General features: G+C 40.6%; 1 protein-coding gene across 1 annotated transcript in view; it reads right to left on the reverse strand.

Moving 5' to 3' along the window:
* The window catches only part of gnsb (glucosamine (N-acetyl)-6-sulfatase (Sanfilippo disease IIID), b), a 42,328-nt gene extending 24,768 nt beyond the window's left edge, over positions 1-17,560 (reverse strand). Inside the window, exons 1-5 of the mRNA XM_078565540.1 lie at positions 17,303-17,560; positions 7,045-7,104; positions 4,433-4,636; positions 2,390-2,455; positions 460-558 (exon numbers count right to left, since the gene is read on the reverse strand). Coding sequence (XP_078421666.1) covers positions 460-558; positions 2,390-2,455; positions 4,433-4,636; positions 7,045-7,104; positions 17,303-17,416 — 543 coding nt within the window. The 5' untranslated portion in view covers positions 17,417-17,560. The remainder of the gene's footprint in view (positions 1-459; positions 559-2,389; positions 2,456-4,432; positions 4,637-7,044; positions 7,105-17,302) is intronic.
* Positions 17,561-20,030: the final 2,470 nt, after the last annotated feature.

Here is a 20,030-nt window from a genome sequence, read left to right on the forward strand (position 1 = left end):
AGGGCAGCTTTACCCAGATAGCAAAGTGTGCCAGTAAGGCTGAATGGCAATTCTTGCCTTACCTACCGAAAACAAGACTATTTAATTGACCCAATTTTAAACAGCACTGACACCATCATTTTGCAATTCAGACCACAAGGAGCTGAACTATCATATTTTTATAGCTGACAGCACAAAAGATAAAGATGCGAACGGCTCATTCAACTTGAAAGAAGCTTTAGCAAGGCACACATCTTTCCTAATATTCTGGCAAATATTCAGTGAAAACATTTCCTCCAAGCAACAGCTGATTTGTAAGGTTGCACATTGTACAAAGGTTCCAGAAGTTGAGCTGCTTGTTCTATTGTCAGACTTTAACAATAAAATCCTGCAGCAGCTGTGATATATCCTCAGCATTAACACCATCAGTCCATTTTTAACACTGACTTAACAGACTTCAAAAGAGTAAATGTGTCTTACTATAAGGTCAGTCAGATAGTCCTTTTGGTAGGTGTCTCCATGCTTTTCAGCTGCACCATTCACAGACAGCGTGTAGTTATAATATTTTGAGTTTCCCACCTGCATAAGAAAATTGCACTCTTCAGGTCACTGAGAAAAACACAATCTGCAAAAGGATACACGACACCTTTTAGAGGTGCCCAAGAGCAGGGCCACTTGCAAAACTTGGCTGAAATTTCTAGGAACAAGACTTTGTTGCACATCATTAGAGAGTTATCTGCATTGGAGTGTGATATTTGGTGCCCCAGCCTACTAGCCTTGTATCAGGAACAAGAGTATAGGCTCATGTGCTTAGATGGGCTCTTGAGGTCTTGGGTTTGGGCTAAGCCCATAATACCCATGTTGAGATATGATGGGGATTGGTGTCATTTTGTTACAGTGGACCAATGGACAATTTTAAGAGGCATCCTATAATCCTACAGACAAACAAGTACTTCTGGTCAACCATTTAAACTGAGTCTTTAAGTCCTTGTAGTATTCATTGATACATGTTAAATTAATTTTGTTTTGTTTGTTCCCAGGCATCTTTTTGTTCTTATTTTAAATCGAATGCATTATATGGAAGTTCCAATCCTGTTCTTCAAAGGACAGAAATCGCCCCCTCCCCCTGCCTCCAACCCCATTGAGCTGTTTGCTCATCAAGGAACCCAAATCATCTGGCTGTTAATTATCCACTGCTTCAGCTTCCAAAATCAAAAAGAGCCATTACATAGTTAATAGGACCACATTGTGACCAGTTTGTGCCATCACCATGACTTAAAAGTCTACCTCCATTGATCTTCTGGACGGAAGTGTAGCTCAGTTGATGGTTTTCTTTACCAAGGCTTTCTCATGGGCTTAATACAAGAACAAGTTGAGCCAGAAGTTTATGTTAGTAGCTGCAAGGTGTTGCTTATGAGAATGAAACACTGGTTAGTATAATAGTGACATTATTCTGATACTGCCAAATTGCACACTCACCAGTTTGACTAAATGAAATAATCTGCAGAGACATATACATAGCAGCCATTGAGGCCGTTTGTATAGATTAAATTCATGGCCACTGCTGTGTCTGCTCCTTAATGCTCCAAACTGAAGCTGCCCAAAGCAGAAAGGGAATTCTGAGATAAATTATTGCAAGAATTAGCAAACGGTAGTGTGCAGCAGAATTCCATCCACACAGCATTGAGAGTTGTAACTGGGGGATGGAGGCTAGGCAAGTTCTCAAGGAGAGACAGGAGAAAGCACCCATACACAACAGGTACATTTAACAAATTAAATGTAGCAACAAAAGAGTGACTAACATATTGCACAATAGCCCACAGTTTCTTCAGAGGCAAAATCCTGCAACTTATTCCACAATACAAATGATGAAATGTGAAGGAAACTTTTATGTACATACTTGCAGGAGGCCTGCTTTGTTAGTTGTCAGTTTGGTGATTTTTTACATGGCCAATTGTGGAATGTGCTAGTTAAATTGTCGGAAAATTGAGGCACTTATGCTACTATTGAACATACTGAAACATTGATAACAAGAATTTTGCACTCGAGGACAATTATTCAAGCAATAAAGAATAAACTGCACTTGTATGCATTTTCAACATAATGTCCCAAGGTTCTTCACAAAAAGAAGATGGGGGCTGGTGAAAGAGAGTATGGCAGGAACTAATACTCATCAGATGCCAGGGGAAAGGTTTAGGGACAGTGACCAAAAGCTCACAGAGTTAAGGTTTCAGATTTTCAGAAAGAGAAGGCAAAGTTTAGAAAGAAATTTTCAGACTGCAGATCCCATAATGGTTGATGGTCAAAGATCTCATTTTCAGTGACTAAAAATTTCAAAAGCAGTTTAACTGGTTACTTTAAATAATCATCCAACTCAAATTCTGTTAAACAAAGACAATTCGTCACTTACCAGTCCATGCCAGTGATCCCAGCCCAAAGGGACGTGGGCTGTTCCACCAACTGTAGCATGTCCATACTGTCAGAAAATAGAAACAATATTAGAAAGGTCAGACTACAATTTCTTTAGTTATGTGACAACTTCTGTCTCAGCATCTGCAGATGAATATTTGTCAATTAATTGGAAATAAAATGTTAATTCTTGCAGAGAAGGGATCTTTCCTCCTTCTGTAGCAATGGTAGATCTGGTTGAATAGCAACAGGATGTGTTGCCATCCAGGCAAGTGGTGGTGGGGCGGGGGCAGATGCTGGGGAAGAAACATTTTAGACCACCACCAATCCTACCCCATCGTCAACCATTCCCACATCTTTCTGGGCCAGTGGTTTCAACAAGGGAGCCAGCTTTAAGCTTGGAGACAATAGTGAACAGAAAATTTGCAACTTACAGACGGAGGCATCAACTACATCTCATCCTGCCCATTGCCATCCAACTCAACCAATAGTCAGTCAATTTTTTCATCATAGGCTAGACTGGACAACATTTATGATTAATGATACTTGGATAATCTGGTGCATTAGGAATAATTTAATTTAAAGAGCCAATTGTTCAAGAATATTGCAAGAGGAATCTTCTAGGTCCTATAAAGGCTCAAGTACCTGGTCAGTTTGCTGAATGGCCTTTTTGTTCCCACTTTCTTGTGGCATTTACGAGTGTAGAGTTCACAGCCAGGTTTAGATTCAAATTATTATTTAAAAAAAACAAATGCAATTTAGAATTACTTTATCATACAAGGGCAGTCTTTGAAGTTATCCATTTATTAATGAGATGAAAGAAATTGCAATGATTCCGAAACAAATCCCAACATTTCTCAACTGCTCCATTGTTATCACTGTCAGATCAAAGTTGGGCAAGGAGGGTAGTGGGGGAAGGTGCAGACCACCATGAGTGAGGCTAGTAGATATCCTGTGTGTGTTAATAAGGAGATTAAGCCACCTTAGTCAAACAGGTAATCTGACCAACTCAGTACAAAGTGTTGGGATCTTTAAACACTTTGTCCCCACGGACAAACAAAACGCAGCAACTCACCTCACCCTCCTGTGTACACAGTGAATAACTGTGACAATGCAACCAACATCTTTAAATGTTTGGTTTCCCAACCAGTTCATGACAAATATTTGCACTGTTTGATCTGCTCAGCATTTGTAAGTAAGGGACTTGGTTTACACATCTTTTATCACCCTTCATTCTCTATGTTGAAAACTCAACAGGTAGAATCTCCTTTATTGTGTATGACTTGAAAACTAATTGGCTCAGGGATTGAATCTGACCCCTTCAAAAACAGTATCCCAGTGCCCTAAAATTACATCTATAGGTAGTCTTCATTTATATTAAGATTTTTCCTCCCCTATTCAACTGAAGGGGCTGAACATTTTTGGGGTAAAGTTACACAGAAGCCAAACACCCTCCAGTCTTTCACACATGCGTAAATCTTAATGTGAGCTGACATAGCAGATGTCAGAAAGCTATTCAACTCTAAGGGGAGATTGGATTAGAGCAGAGAACTCAAGTCAAATCTCATTCTCACCCAACACCCACACAAATGCAGTCAAGAGAATTTGCTGGATACAAACCATACCTACTTTTCCCCTCAAGTCTAGAATCATTAGAGATCATTGGCAGATAAATAGGAGTTAAAATTTATAATTAAATAAAATCTTTATCTGAATGTGAGAAGCGTTCATAATTCTATGAACTACAGACACAAATACAGATAAATGGTTTCTATCTAATCAGCATCACAAAGACATAGTTACAAGGTGCCCATCACTGAAAGTATTTAAAGCTGAAATAGGTATTGGTCATTCAAGGAATCAAGGGATACAGGGAGCAGGCAATGAAATGGAGTTCAGGCATAAGATCAGCTGTGATTGTGCTGAATGGAGAAGCAGGCTCAAGGGTCCGTATGATCCACTTGTGCTCCTGTTTTTCCTAATGTTTTTATGACAAACTTATTCTAGAATATACTAGAGAATTTCATTGTCCAAACCATGCTACCTTATTGAGGTATTTTCCTGCATAGAAAGTCTGGTATCCCCGATTCTTCAAGTAGACAGAGAAGACCTGTGGCTCCATAACCTTCTGCCATTGCACACTGCTGCAGTTTCCATTCAGTGAGTTGTTGCGCACCAGGTTATTGTGTGGATACTTTCCTGTCAAGATGGCACTGCGACTTGGACAGCATAGCGGGGTGACTGCAAACTACAGTAGAAACAAGCAACAGCATCAGGAAGAGTCAAAACCAAAGGCATTTTTACCACCAGAGTTTATCAAATGCAGTGTGCTTTATTGAAAAGTTTGAGAAACTTGTAACCTTTCAGATCAGCAGGTCTAAAAGAAAGACAGCAGTTGCAGTTCTCATGGCTGTTTGTAAGAGATTCAACTTTTCTAAACAATGCATAAGCTGAATCTATTACCATCCCAGCTAGTTGCACTTTTAAAAAAAAACTAACACGCCACGATGAAGAACAATTGCTCATCAAGCAGGAAACCAGCAAAAGGAACTGACAAACCAAAGCACACAGCCTCGATTTTAACAGCCTGTGGATTTTAACAGAAGAGATGGCTCAGGGCAGTGAAGAAGTACACATTTTCAAAATAATAATAAAATAAATAAATTAAAAATTGAACAGTGCATAATGTCTCAGGTTTCATCAAAGCAAGTAAGCATGTGCAGAACAATGTATTTGAAGTTTGAAAGGAATAAGAGATAAGGCAACAGCACATCCTCCAGCACAACACAGCTAGTTATCCTTCATCAACCTGTTAGTTTCAGAATCATTTCAAGCTAATTTCTCCTAGTCTCCAAAGCACTTGACCTTCCAAGCATTTCATCTATGATTATGGTGGCATTGTGGTTACACTAAGGATGAGTTATCCAGAGACTGGACTCATGACCCAGAAACAGGGGTTCAAACCCCACCATGGTAACTGAAGAATTTTAATTCAGTTAATTAATTTTTTTAAAACTGCAATTAAAAAGCTAGTGTCAGTAATGGTGATCATCTAAACACCAGTTTGCAGTGAAAATCTATGTCTTTCATGAATGCTCTTTAGAAAAGAAAACGTGTTGTCCTTCTGTGGTCTGGCCTATGTGACACCAGAACCACAACGATGGGGTTGACTCTTAACTGCTCTCTGAAATAGCTAAGCAAGCCATCATTTGTACCAAACTGCTATGCAAAGTCAGAGCACCTTCACCACAAGGACTCCAGTAGTTTAAGGTGGTGATGTAGCATGACCTTCAAGGGCAATTAGGAATTTAATTACGTGAATGAAATCAAATTGGGGGGAGGGGGCAAAGTCAACACAGAGGACTGCAAAAAAAACTCACTGGAGAATCTTAATCAATTTGAAAAATGGGTAAGTAATTGGCAAATTAAGTTCAACACCAATAATTATGAGGTAGTACATTTTGGTAGGAAAAAAAGAGAGAAATCAGATATTACTTGTGAAGTGCAAGTTTAGGCGGGGTGGGGAAACAAAGGGATCTTGGGACTATAAATATACAAATCAAAAAAAGTTGCACCACAGGTTAGCAAGGACATAAAAAAAAGCAAATCAAGCACTTCACTTTATTTCTAGAGGGCAAGAATTGAAAAATGTAATTAAATTAGACTAAACTTGTATCAAACCTTGGCTAGACCACACTTCAAGCAATGTGTGCAGTTCTGGTCATCATATTTTAAGAATTATACAGAGACACTGGAGAGGGTGCGGAGAAGATTTCCAAGATTCATATGTGAGAAATTCTTGGGTGTACATATCAGGGAAGGAATGACAGGCTGGGTCTCATCTCTCTTGAAAGAAAGACGGAGGGGTGACCTAATTGGGATCTTTAAAATTTTCAAAGCTTTTCTGAAGAGTGGATACAGAAAGAATGTTTTCTCTTGTGGAAGAGAGCCTAATGAAATGAAATCAATATAAGATGGTAACCAAGAAATCCAATATGGAATTCACAAGAAAATTCTTTACCCAAATAATGCTAAGAATGTGAAATTTTCTACACAGGGTGTGGTTGAAGTTAAAACTATAGATGCATTTAAGAGGAAACGAGACAAGTATTTGAAGGAGAAGGGGGCTAAGGCTTATGATTGTAAATTTAGACGAGGAAAGATGGGAGGAGACTGGAGTGGAGCATAAACACAATTACAGACTGGTTGGGCCGAATGATCTGGTTCTGTGCCATTTATCCTATGAAAGAGGATGAAATGACCATTGCTTGTTGGTGATGCTCATATCCCACGAATGAATTTAAAAGAGCCACACCAAGAACTATGACTTGCATCTTTATGACAAGCATAGTTAGCAAGACAGTCCACTTTATGTAGAGGCACACAGGAGAATACATTATCTGTACAAGACATTCGTTTCATTGAGGAAAATAGTTTATCACAAATTTTCAGCGCCAACTCCTCACCCATTTTGATTTACAGCATTTGATTGGCCATTGATGTAGAAGTTGTATACAAACTCCACTGTGGCAGAACTTAGCAAATCTTCGACACATGCCAAGTACAAGTTATCATTGAGGTCCTGGACTTTGAATAAAACAGTAAACACTGGGCAGTGCATGGTATAAACCAACCAGCAACAATGAGTTTACTTACTGCATTGGTGAACGTAACCCCTGCACCTCCAATTAAGGCCCGAGTCTTCTTCATGGGAGTCTGAAAACAGCAGTTTATGGAAAAAAGTAAGCAAGGTGTAGAAAATGACCGAGTCAGATTTATTCTAATTAAACTTCTGACCCAAACTACATAGACATTGAGAGTTCCTGTTACACAGATCATTCAAATGCATTTACATTGTGAATGTCAATCCAACTAATTGCCACCTTATCTACTCACATCTGGTGACTCAATGGCATTTATCAGATCCAGATGCAGGCAGGACCAGTAATGCCACATTTGCTACAGAAACAATATTTCAATATCCTGGTCCTAGAGTGACATGTGCTATGAGGATGTGCTTTTTAAAGCTACAATTGCCACTTTTTCCTTTTTCTAGCTGGATTTTTAAAATCTGGGACCCTCGACAGACAAGAGGAAAACTGCCCAGACTGTTACAAGACATATGATTTCACATTCCGCCAAGCGGGATAAAGACAGACACTCAGCCCCGTGGGGAGTGCATTGCCCTGTCCATTCACACCATCCTGAAACTTTTCAAACATTTCAGAGATGAGACATCAAAATGCAATTACCTGTTCTGAAACAATAGCTGCAGCAGAAATGAACTAATAGAATTTCAGTACAAGTACCCAGCAAAGTGCTTGAAGGACCTACTTATCAAACAGGAGTGGAAATGAAAGACAATGCTGTACTGAACACAGGTTTTGAAGCCATGTGCCCTCTCTGTCTCTATCGAAATGCTGTGTCCAGGTTGCCACATAGCCCTCCCGAGAACAGAAATCAACTGTGAACCAAGACCTTTTCAGAAACAAAAACATGCAAATTTGCTCCATCCAACTGTACCCAGAAGACAGGTGAACAAAACGACCTTAACATGGAACCATCACATCAAGACCAGCTAAGCAACAGCTGCCCGCATACGCCTCTCTTTTATTTTTCATGAACTGTAAAAAAAAACTTAGAACCCTATCCTCTTACCAGGTGTGTGTGCCCATATGAATGTTTGAGTGTACGAATGGCGGTTGCATTTTATGTACTTTTTTCTTAGCTCGGGAAATAGTAAAACTTGTTTTCCCAAGCAAGCTTGTCCAAATAATTCTTCACAACCTCAAAGCGTACAAATTGGGTTCTTACAGAATTGACAAAGCACATGCTCTCTAAATCCTGAAAAAACCCGATTATGGTCAAACCTGACAAACTAAAGGAGTCATTTCATCCCTCATGTGGTCTTAACACATGGAATCCAGTCCCTTAATTAACTAATAATGAATGGCTCTTCATTTGGTTGTTAGACCTCATTGATAGTTAAGGAAAGGTTCATAATCCAAAGTCACTGGCCTGTTCATGTTGCTGCTATGACAATTGCTTCCCACAGGAGGCCCCAAGGTAAAGCTCCTCATGCAGTGTGGGGCAGCACACTCAGCCAAAAGTAGGGGAGGGCTTGGGGACAAATGTGTGCTACTACATTTACATATACAAACTTAAAACACTGCCACTTGCTCCCATCATTTACAGTTTCAAGAGGCAGCGTGAATTGAAAACATTATTACAGATAATGGGGATAACTCTACATATCCAGAACTTGCTTTGAGCCACATTGTACTGCTGTGTCAGAGCACAAGAAAAGGCCATTCATCCCATCAAACCTTGGTTTTCCACAGACCACAGAGTAATTCATCACAAACTGGACCTCAATCATTTAACCTGCAGGAAGAAAATTCTATATAAATAATCCAGTTTGCAAAACTGATCAACAACTGTGTACCATTCAACCATCTGCTTTATACACAGGCTTTTCACAGGCCAGTGCCACCACACAGCCAACAGGTTCAGTGTGTGCTGGTAAGCATTTGATTAGGTCAGTCTTTACCCATCCTTATAACCTCCAATGTAATCTTCAGCCAGATGATAGCTAATGTACAAGGACAAATAGAAAGCAACAAAATCTGAACATAACATGCTTTGTAATGTGAAAAACCTTGCAAGTTCAGCATCAACAGTCTGGGTTTATCTTCCTTTTCCTGGTGATGAAATAGCAGAAAAGTACTTTGGTCTATAACCTCTTCAGATTAGAGGCAAAGCAATCCTTGGAAATGAGCATAATATCTTTGCAGAGTGATTGTGTGGATCTTGAATTATCAACACATTTTTGAACTTCACAAAAACCAGAGACAGTTCTGTCTTTTATTCACTAATTTAAATTCTCTCATCGGATGTCAATGTCAATGGAAAGGCCAGCATTTGTGGCCCAACCCTAACTGCCCTCGAGGTGATGGGGAGTCATTTTTTCAAACTGGTGCAGTCCATGGAGTGTAGAAACTCCCAGAATGCTGTTAAGAAAGCAGTTGCAGGTTTTTGACCCGGTAACAGTGAAAGAACAGTGATATAGTTGCAATCTAGGATAGTGTGAGCTTGGAGGGAATATGCACACAGTGTTCACACATGTCTGTTGAACTCTCGGTTTTGGAAGGTGCTGTGAAGGGAGGCTTGGGAAGTTACTGCCGTGCATCTTTTAGATGGTACAGACTGCTGCCACTGTGTGTCAGTGGTGGAGGGAATGTTGAAGGTAGTGGATGGGGTGCCAATCAAGTGGGCTGCTTGGTCCTCCATAGCGTCAAGCTTCTTCAGTGTTGTTGGACCTGCACTCATCCAGAAAAGTGGAGAGTATTCCATCACACTCTTGACTTATACCTTGTAGATGGTGGACAGGCTCTGGGGAGCCAAAATTCCCAGCCTCTGTCCTGCTCTGTGTTTATGTGTTGCATGGGAAAGGGTCACCCACTAAAGGTTGATCCCTTTGAGTGAAGAAATTCTCCTCAGCTCAGTCCTAAACGATCAGCCCCTAATCCTGAGATTGTGCTTCCATGTTTTAGATTCCCTGACAAATCCGTATTTTAGATTCCCCAACCAATGGAAACACTCTCTCAGTGTCCACCCTATAAATCCCCTTCAGAATTTTGTAGGTTTCAATGAGATTGCCTTTCATTCTTCCCAACTCCAGAGAAAAGCCCACTTTATTCAGCCCCTCATTCCAGGGAACGATTTAGTAAACCTTCACTGTACCACCTCCAATGCAAGCAAACCCATAAGACCATAAGAAATAGGAGCAGAAATTAGGCCATTCGGCCCATCGCGTCTGCTCCGCCATTCAATCTTGGCTGATAGGTTTCTCAACCCCATTCTCCTGCCTTCTCCCCGTAACCTTTGATCCCCTTACCAATCAAGAACCTATCTATCCCTTACCAATCAAGAACCTATCTATCTCGGTCTTAAATACACTCAATGGCCTGGCCTCCACAGCCTTCTGTGGCAATGAATTCCATAGATTCACCACTCTCTAGCTAAAGAAGTTTCTCCTCATCTCTGTTCTAAAAGGTCTTCCCTTTACTCTGAGGCTGTGCCCTCGGGTCCTAGTCTCTCCTACTAATGGAAACACCTTCTCCATGTCCACTCTATCCAGGCCTTTCAGTATTTTGTAAGTTTCAATCAGATCCCCCCTCATCCTTCTAAACTCCATCGAGTATAGACCCAGAGTCCTCAAACGTTCCTCATATGTTAAGCCTTTCATTCCTGGGATCGTTCTTGTGAACCTCCTCTGGACCCTCTCCAGGGACAGCACATCCTTCCTGAGATACGGGGCCCAAAATTGCTCACAATATTTTAAATGTGGTCTGACCAGAACCTTATAAAGCCTCAGCAGCACATTCCTGCTTTTATATTCTAGTCCTCTCAAAATAAATGCCAACATTGCATTTGCCTTCCTAACTACTGACTCAACCTGCAAGTTAACCTTAAGAGAATCCTGGACTAGGACTCCCAAGTCCCTTTGCACTCCAGATTTCTGAATTCTCTCCCTATTTAGAAAATAGTCTATGCCTCTATTCTTCCTACCAAAGTGCATGACCTCACACTTCCCCACGTTATATTCCATCTGCCACTTCTTTGCCCATTCTCCTAACCTGTCCAAATCCTTCTGCAGCCTCCCCACCTCCTCAATACTACCTGTCCCTCCACCTATCTTTGTATCATCTGCAAACTTAGCCAGGATGCCCTCAGTTCCTTCATCTAGATCATTAATGCATAAAGTGAAAAGTTGTGGTCCCAACACTGACCCTTGCGGAACTCCAATAGTCACTGGCCGCCATCCTGAGAAGGACCCCCTTATCCCCACTCTCTGCCTCCTGCCAATCAGCCAATCTTGTATCCATGCTAGTACCTTGCCTCTAACACCATGGGCTCTTATCTTACTGAGCAGCCTCCTGTGCGGCACCTTGTCAAAGGCCTTCTGGAAGTCCAAGTAGATAACATCCATTGGCTCTCCTTTGTCTAATCTGCTCGTTACCTCCTCAAAGAATTCTAACAGATTTGTCAGGCATGACCTCCCCTTGATGAAACCATACTGACTTTGCCCTATTTTACCATGCACTTTCAAGTATTCTGAAATCTCATCCTTAATAATGGACTCTAAAATCTTACCAACGACCGAGGTCAGGCTAATTGGCCTGTAATTTCCTGTCTTTTGCTTCACTCCCTTCTTAAACAGGGGGGTTACATTAGCTATTTTCCAGTCCTCTGGGACCCTCCCTGACTCCAGTGATTCATGTAAGATCGCCACTAACGCCTCCACTATCTCTTCAACTATCTCCTTCAGAACTCTGGGGTGTAATCCATCTGGTCCAGGTGATTTATCCACCTTCAGACCTTTCAGTTTTCCTAGCATCTTCTCCTTGGTAATGGCCACCATACTCACCTCTGCCCCCTGACTCTCTGAACTTTGGGGATGTCACTTGTGTCTTCCACCGTGAAGACTGGCGCAAAGTACCTATTCAGTTCCTCCGCCATTTCTTTGTTCCCCACTACTACTTCTCCAGCGTCATTTTCCAGTGGCCCAATGTCCACTTTTGCCTCTCTCTTACCCTTTATATATCTAAAAAAAACTCTTGCAATCTTCTTTTATATTACTGGCTAGTTTACCCTCATATTTAATCTTCTCCCTTCTTATTTCTTTTTGAGTTGTCCTCTGTTGGTCTTTGTAGGCTTCCAAATCCCCTGGTTTCCCCCTGTTCTTCGCCGCATTGTATGCTTTCTCTTTAGCTTTTATGCTGTCCCTGACTTCCCTTGTCAGCCATGGTTGCCTCGTCCTCCCTTTAGTATGCTTCTTCTTCCTAGGGATGAATTTTTGCTGTCTCCCCCAAATTACTCCTTTCTTACATGTCCAAACCAAAACTGCACACAGTACTCTAGATGCAGTCCCACCAAAATCCTGTACAACTGTAGCAAGATTTCTTTATTCCTGTACTATAATTCCCTTACAATAAAGGCCAACATGTCATTTGCTTTCCTAATTACTTGCTGCACCTACATGCCAACTTTGCGTTCCTTATACAAGCACACAGTGGTCTCTTTGAACATCAACATTTACAAGTTTATCACCTTGCAAAAAACGTTCTGCTTTTCTATTCCTACGACTCAAGTGAATAACTTGACATTCCAAAATTTATGTAACTACTTCAAGTCACTTTCATAACATCACTGATTAGGCCTCAACGCAAGGATTATATCCAATTCTGGATGTCACAAGGTTTATGAAGATTGTCAAAAAGACTTAGTGATGTTAACAGGGATGAAGGACTTGAGTTATGGGTAGAGCCTAAGAAGCTGGCTGTTTTTAGATCAGATAAGTGCAAGAGGAGATTTGATATAGGTGTTCAAAATTATGATGAGTGTTAATAGAGTGAAGAAGAAACTGGCACAAAAGTCAATAATCAGAGGACACAGATTTACAGTAATTACATAATATGGGTCTGCAATAAACTGCAAAATGAAACTCATTTATAACCCCTGCCTTGATTAAAGAGAGGATTTTTTCAAGCTAAAGTAACAGTTGTAAATTAACTTACTGAGTTATCATGTACAATAATGGACAGGTATGGAACTGGAGAATTTATGGAGTCGAGATCAACCATGACCCAATTAACTGGCACAATAGGCTGGTGCAGCTCAATTCTTATGTTCCTATCAAATATACAGCTGATATAAAGAGATGATATTTTTGGGTTGGGGGACAGTATTGAAATAATGACCCAAATTTTTGTGGTCAGTGCAAACATTGCACTTGCTCATAGTCTTTCTGCAGGTTTTGTTGCAAGATTTCAAGCACTGGGAAATTGCTGTGATTGGAAATCTGTTGCAGCATGGCAACCCAACTGGGGATCTGGGACCTGTAAATCTCCTTAATCAAATCAAGATTGAAGACATGCAGAATCTAAGATCTCCAAGTGCAGGTTAGAAAATTTAATTCATGCAAAATCATGTACAGAAAGCAAAATAACGAGAGGGAAAGGTGGGATTGAGAGATGAAAGAAACAATGAAAAATGATTGAAAAAAATAGTTTTTACATTTCCAACCATGATGTCAACCTGAAGGAAAGGATACTCCGCGTCTAATAAGTATCTAGAGACTAAGTAATGTAATTTTCTGCTGTTCCATTCTTTAATGCAGTCTCTTAGCAAGAAAATGGTATAGCCCAGCTTCTGGAGAAGCAGGGAAATTGACAGCAACTTCTGGAGGTTGCTATCCAATTTACTTATCCACAACGATGAACTGCAACAACCCCATTTTGAAAATCACACACGTCATGCCATTTGTTTACAGGAGGCTGCATTTTTTTTTGTTCAGTAATAATATTTTCCTAGTTTCTTTCTCTCAAACCATTCAATACCCTGTATAGATATACAAAGCATTTTCCTCCCCTTGATCTACTGGCCAGATGAACACCAAGCAATAATGAACACTGATGTTAACGCACAGGCTATAATGGCATCAGAATGTATAGTTTATGCGTTGATTTTAAAAGTTATGTTTCTTATAACTCAGTGACAATCTCCCTATTGTCAGAGGGGCTGCTCAGTTTTCAGAATTCTTCATTGTATTCGTATTGATTGTTGGCAGGTGTTTTAACTTCTACATGATACCGGTTCCCAAACTGCAAAGATAAGCTCAATAAAACTTCCTGAGCTACAGCACAAACAATCAAAAGCACTAGCACTCAGGAATGCAATTAAGAGTGAACATGGATTGCTGTGGAATTAGGCAACAGCAGAGACGATAGATTACAAAGTAACTGAATCATAGGATAAAATGAGCTCTATCAGTGAAGGATTTTTCACTCGCAAACAAAGGCTGGATCCAGTCCTCAGCAACCAAATCATTTTTTAAAAATTTAAGTCTCATTATGTAATTGGCTTACACACAGTCATCAGCTTGGCTCAGTTGTTATCACTCTCATAGTTGACTGGGGAAGCCATGGGTTCAACTCTTGCCCCAGGATTGGAGCATAAGTACTGTCAGAGCTCCACTGCACTTCAGAGTGACAGGATGTGGCCCCTTAGATAGGCACAACTCTCAAACTCAATTTCAGCTCAACAAAATAAATGCAAAGCAGAAGTTACACAGGGATAGAAGGTAGTGAAAGTCAGAGTGGAAGTGGGTGAAAGATTTTATTTTGTGAAATAATTTTGCACAAAGAGGTAGGAACATTCCTGCCGAGAACAAAATACTCCATTCCAGCTTCAAGCATATGTAAAATAAAGCTTCTACTTTGTCCCATTCATCTGACTCAATTCCCATCTCAGAAATAAACCGCCTACCTTTGCACCAGTGTAACAACCTTTTCCAGTTGTCACATGAGCCATCCATCCTGTGACTTTCTGGGAAGAACATTACCAATTTGGTCCCAAACTCAGATTTTCCATGTTAATATGGTACATTGACATGGACAGTTTTTCATCGAGGCTGCCCAATCCTAAATAATGCTTATGCAGCTCTTCATCACATTCTTCAACATAATACACCGTGGGCTAAGCACCACAATAAAATTTGGACACAAGTCTGAAACAGCAAATGGGAAATGACTAGCTTATCAGTTTTTGGTGGTGTTATTTCAGGTATTAAAAGTTGACCAAGATATTGGGTGATCTCGTTGAATAGTACCAAAGGATCTTTTATGTCACCCAGTAGGGAGCGTGCCTTATTTAATGTTTCAGCCAACAGACAGCACATCCGACAAAGCAGCATTCATGCAGTACTGCACTGGAATGTCAGCCTAGTTGTGTTCAAGTGGATCTTCAACCCTTAACGTTCTGACTGAGGGGAGAGTACTAAGTCAAAATGGCAAGCATGACCTTTACAGACAAGGTCAATATTGAACACACTCCAGCAGCAGCTTCTCTCCTGAAGGGGATATAGTTTTCAATGATAAATATTTAAAACAATTCCTGTGAAACTGCAAAATAGGAAGTGGATAAACTTGCAAGTAACACTGACTCATCTAGTGACTGGCCTTCAGCACATAAGTCACAAGGCCACTTCCGTATCATGTGCAAAGTATATGATTTAGACCTCTCTGATCTTTACACTTATAGTGCTCTTGACATTTATTACTCAAAAATAGCTGGAAAAAAAATCACTTATTTCAGTTGACAATAATTGTGTTGTTTAATTGCACAACCTTATAGATATGGGCCAATAGATCACTTGACCGACTGGAAATATTGCTCAATATTGTGGATATGGGCTAACAGATCCCTGAGATAAAAACAAAAAACTACTGCGGATGCTGGAAATCCAAAACAAAAACAGAATTACCTGGAAAAACTCAGCAGGTCTGGCAGCATCGGTGGAGAAGAAAAGAGTCGACTTTTCGGGTCCACACGACCCTTCAACAGAACTGAAGTATAGTTAGAGAGGGGTGAAATATAAGCTGGTTTAAGGTGGGGGGGCGGGGGGAGAGAAGTTGAGGGTGGGGTGGTTGTAGGGACAAGCAAGCAGTGATAGGAGCAGATAATCAAAAGATAAATGGAAAGCAATGAAGGTGCACAAGGCAGAAGAGACAGGCGGAAATCCTGTCGGAGAACAGAGCAATACTTCTTCAAGGAAGGCATCTTCTGATTATCTGCTCCTATCACTGCTTGCTTGTCCCTACAACCACCCCCCTCCCCCAACTTCTCTCCCCCCGCCCCCCCACCTTAAACCAGCTTATATTTCACCCCTCTCCTAACTATACTTCAGTTCTGTTGAAGGGTCGTGTGGACCCGAAACGTCGACTCTTTTCTTCTCCACCGATGCTGCCAGACCTGCTGAGTTTTTCCAGGTAATTCTGTTTTTGTAACAGATCCCTGGACTGACTGGAAATATTGATGGTATCATTCCAGGGTCTACCTTTGGGTCTCAAGACTCAAACTTGTCCCCAGGAGCGCAACGCACATTTATTTCAGATAGATATTCACTTTGTTTCCAACACAGCCAGGATTTCAAGAACTCTGGCAGCTTTGCTTATGAAGCAAGCTTTTACAGGCCACAGACAACCATTTCAGAGCCTGGTAAAATCGTTTTGTTTATGTAGTTGGGCCACCCAACAGCACACTCATTAAGTTTCTAAAAGTTAACTTTTAATTACATGCAATTCAGATGTTCCATGCATAAAATTTTGTTCCCATCAGACACACGGAAAGCAAATAAGGGCAGTGACCGTCTTAAACCACAAAGATTTGTGAACAACACTATGTATAATTTTTTAGAGACACTGGTGATTCTGGCAAAGCGGCAAATGCTGTCAGTGAGCATCCAGAAGTCTCCGTTCATTTAATAGTGAGTTGTGGTGTTTGGAGTGAATTTGACGAGTTTAATGCAATACAGAACTTTTTTTTTAAATGATTCTATCCGCAGCGTTTTACTTTTGCATCATGTTTGTTTAATGTTTTATTGCCTTATTCAGGATTCCCTCAACATCCCAGTTATCCAAGAAAAATTATTTATCCATCATTTGATTAACATAAGCTCGTAACAAAAAGCTATTATAAAGCATGACAAATGTTAGCAAACTTAATAAAAACAAATGCTTTAGAGTACAGAGTTAACAGTCAGCATCTGTACAAAACAGCGTTGTGATGTTTCAGATGTTAACCTTCATCTCAAAGGCTATTGCTAATTTTATCAGTTTCGAAACTGTTATGTATCCTCTGATATAAAAAGTCCAAGCCAAAAAAAAAAGCTTAAATTCACCTCAAAAGAGTAACCTGGCCAATCACGATGATTATCTGACAAGGGGGAAGGTCAGAGGACTGGAAGTAAGCTGCATACTTGTGCAGAAGGACTGAAACAAATCTTAGATTTCAATCATACTTGAAGACAAGTACATCACAGGTTCAATCTACCAGTTCATTTAAGACCTACCATTCCTTCCAGTTCTATGTCCTGATCGTCTGTTAGTATCAGCACGATATTCGGCCGCACGCAGTGTCCGAACCGAAAGGACACGACCAAAAGCCAAAACACTGCCAACTTCATGATATCAGATGGAAGAGAAGCGGCTCTGAGGGGAGGGGGGATGATGTTCAGGTTAATAGCTCGAATCTCTTCGCATCACACACTGATCTCCAACAGCTGCGGTTTCCTGGTTCGAAACTTTCTGTGTGGTTGAAAGCACGCAGAGTTTTCATCAAACGGCAGAGAGTGCATGTAATCGACAGGCCACCCAGCCAATCACATGTTCCAAAAATGTATCAGTCTTCCAATGGACTTGCTAAATTGCCAATTGCGTCTTCCTAATGGCATAAAAGAGCGCGATCAGAACAAAAAAAGTTGGCCTGGAGTTCAACCCGCAACTTAGAACTCTAAAACACTGCTCTTCAGCCTGGTGGCTATTTTTAATGCAAATCTCAAAAGAAACTTAAATAAATGTGGGCAGCGGTAAACTTTACTTAATTAATCCAAACTTCAGATGAGAAATTAGATTGAAATTTAATCCATTGGTTGTGTTGGGCATTGTCACCCAATAGAAATCAGTCTCGCCATGGAGGTGACTAAGGTAACATCGTTTTAGCCACAAGCATTATTTTCAGCAGAAAATTCCGCACCCACAATATAGGTCAATATATTTTATGTATATATTTACTTATCAAACATCTTCCACCTTTACATTTGATCAGATCAATTCATGGTCTATCTTTTCCCAATGTGAGAAACTTCCTGCAGCCCTAAAACTTCCAAACTCTCTGCGTGCCTCCATTTCTAGCATTTTGTGCATCCCCAAGTCTCTCAACCCCCATCATTGGTGGCCATGTCTTCAGCTGTCAAGGTCCTAAGGTTGGAATCCCTTCCCTACCTCCTTATGCTGTTTAAAACCTACCTCTTTGCACATATTTTTGCTCCCTTGTCCTGATGTCTTCTTTGGCTCAGTGATGTCTGATTATGCCAATTGTGTCGGCCATTGGCATAAAAGGGCATGATCAGAACAAAAAAGTTAGTCTGGAGTTCAACCCGCAACTTCAGAACTCTTGGAACACTCCTCTTCAGCCTGGTGGCCATTTTTAATGCAAATCTTAAAAGAAACTTAAATAAATGTGGGCAGTGATAATATCTGATTATGCTCCTGTCAAGTGCTTTGGGATGTTTTACTACATTGAAGGCACTATATTAATTTGAGGTGGTGTTGTCAATGTATTCAAAGCAATCAAAAACATTCATACTCCTTTTGCAACAAGTGAACAAGTGGTTAAAGCACATGACCTGTGAATGAGTATTTGGATCACATGGCCATTGACAGAGTCTATTATCATTCTTTTCTACCTTTTTCAATTACTTACAGGCTCTGATTCCATTAACCTCCCTGGCTATCACCCTGGACATAGAAGGTTTGAAACCTCAAACTCTCCTTCTATTTGCTGAATGCTTTCTTTCACTCCCCCCACCAATACTAGCCAACTTCACCTCACTGCAGCAAACACCTCAGTCCATGCCATCATTACCTCAAAGCTGAACGTTTCGAATGCTGTGCTGTCGAATTGAGCTTGCCCACATCACTCCTCCATATTACAACTCAAAATACCACATCCTCACTTACACAAAGTCTTGTGCTGTCACCGCCCCAAAATGCACTGTGGCTCAGTTAATGACAATATTTCTCATCTTTGTTTTCAATTCTTTCTCCCCATCTTAATGATCGCATCCAGGTTTATGTCTTTTTGCAGGAACTCTTCCCTTTTCTAACTCTGGTCCTGATTGTCTGTCAAAGCACTCATTGGGGATGAAATATATCCCAAGCTATAAGAGGAGCAAGGAGGAAGTAGCAGAAGGTCTGACCATTTTCCAGTCCTCTCTGGCACCAGTGGTGCCAGAGGATTGTTAATGTTATACCATTGTTTCAAAAGGGAAGAGGGGATCAGTCACTCCAGAAAAAAATCTCAGGGACTGGATGAATCATCATTTAGAAAAGAATGTATTCATCGAGGACAGTCAGAATGGAGGTATTAAACAAAGGCCTGATGAACCTGATTGAATTTTTTGAGGAGCTGACAAGGAGGACCAATGAGGGTGGCCTAATTGATGTGGTATCTGTGGATTTTAGCAAGGTTTTTGACAAGGTCCCATATGGCAGACTGGTCAGAAAAGTATATGTCCATGGGATCCAAAGCATAGTGGCAAATTGGATTCAAAGTTTTTTTCATTGGCAGGAAGCAAAGGGTAATGGACAACACTGAGAGAATGCCCTTCCCACTGAGAGGCTGTTTCCAGTGGGGTAATGTAGCGCTGATTACCAACTCCCTACTTTTCCTAGTATATATCTATGATTTAGACTTAAATGGGGACATGATTAAGAAGCTTTCCAATCTTACAAAAGTTGCCTGTGTGATTGGCAGTGAGGAAGAAAGCTGTACACTTGTCAGCTGGGCAGAAAAATGGCAAATGGAATTCAATCCAGGGAAGCGTAAGGTAATGCATTTGAAAAGGACAGGTAAGGTCGTGTGTATGAGTCGGAATAGAGAGTTGCAAAGGATCTCAAAATCAACACAAAATCTTTTTATGATTACGTTAGGAAGAGGAGATGGTCAGGGACAATGTGGGCTCCTTGAAGACCATTGTCAGGTTGAATAATTATTTTCCATCAATATTTACAGTAGAA

Source organism: Cetorhinus maximus, chromosome 20, assembly GCF_964194155.1.
Source record: "Cetorhinus maximus chromosome 20, sCetMax3.hap1.1, whole genome shotgun sequence".
Taxonomy (NCBI): Eukaryota; Metazoa; Chordata; class Chondrichthyes; order Lamniformes; family Cetorhinidae; genus Cetorhinus; species Cetorhinus maximus.